This window comes from Monopterus albus, unplaced genomic scaffold (assembly GCF_001952655.1).
Source record: "Monopterus albus unplaced genomic scaffold, M_albus_1.0 scaffold454.1, whole genome shotgun sequence".
Taxonomy (NCBI): domain Eukaryota; kingdom Metazoa; phylum Chordata; class Actinopteri; order Synbranchiformes; family Synbranchidae; genus Monopterus; species Monopterus albus.
In genome coordinates, this window is record NW_018128334.1 from 26,133 (window position 1) to 27,133 (window position 1,001).

General features: G+C 45.3%; 1 protein-coding gene across 1 annotated transcript; it reads right to left on the reverse strand.

Annotated features, from left to right (window-relative positions):
* Positions 1 to 552: 552 nt before the first annotated feature.
* Positions 553 to 999, reverse strand: LOC109952314 (histone H2A-like; the record flags this gene model as incomplete). Its single annotated transcript, XM_020587336.1, has 1 exon — positions 553 to 999. A coding segment is annotated over one exon (336 nt), but the record flags the coding sequence as incomplete, so codon positions are not given.
* Between the last annotated feature and the right edge of the window lie 2 nt (positions 1,000 to 1,001).

The window sequence follows — 1,001 nt, forward strand, 5'->3', positions numbered from 1 at the left end:
ATCGGTATCGGTGATATTGGCCCTGTATTTACTTGGTATCGGATCGATACCAAATTTTACAGTATCACCCACCTCTACTGTGAACCCACCTCTCCATCGTCCTGTATCATGCACTATTCTCTCATTAATGAAAAGTTTGAACCCTCAGGGACTTACTTTGGGCTCCAGTCCCGTTTTGAACCCGGCTGAATTTGGATTGTGGTCTTTACATACAGGTGCTGGTCATAAAATTAGAATATCATCAAAAAGTTGATTTATTTCATTAATTCCATTCAAAAAGTGAAACTTGTATATTATAAAGAAATAAACACTTGAAATATATCAGTCTGTGTGTAATGAATGAATATAATATACAAGTTTCACTTTTTGAATGGAATTAGTGAAGATGATATTCTAATTTTATGACCAGCACCTGTATATCTTTCCTCCTAAAACATTGCCATTTTGCATCTTCTTGGTTTCTGAAAAGAGATAAAAATCAAGTCAACCTGGCAAAGCACTGAGTAGTATTGTTTTAATTCAATTAACAAACATCTTTTCAGAAACCCAGCTCACTTTTCTCATTACAGTTATGTTTTGTAACAAATAGAAACATGTGCTCTTTGTGAAGGAGTGCGTGGCTCTTAAAAGAGCCGTTGATTTAGTTGAGGCAAAGCCCAGAGTTTACTTGGCCTTGGCGGGCTTGTCGGTCTTCTTGGGGAGCAGCACAGCCTGGATGTTAGGCAGCACACCGCCCTGAGCGATGGTGACACCGCCCAACAGCTTGTTGAGCTCCTCGTCGTTGCGCACGGCCAGCTGCAAGTGGCGAGGGATGATCCTGGTCTTCTTGTTGTCGCGGGCAGCGTTACCAGCCAGCTCCAGGATCTCAGCGGTGAGGTACTCCAGCACCGCCGCCAGGTAGACCGGGGCTCCAGCACCGACACGCTCGGCATAGTTCCCCTTGCGTAGCAGCCTGTGGACACGACCCACGGGGAACTGGAGCCCGGCACGGGAGGAGCGGG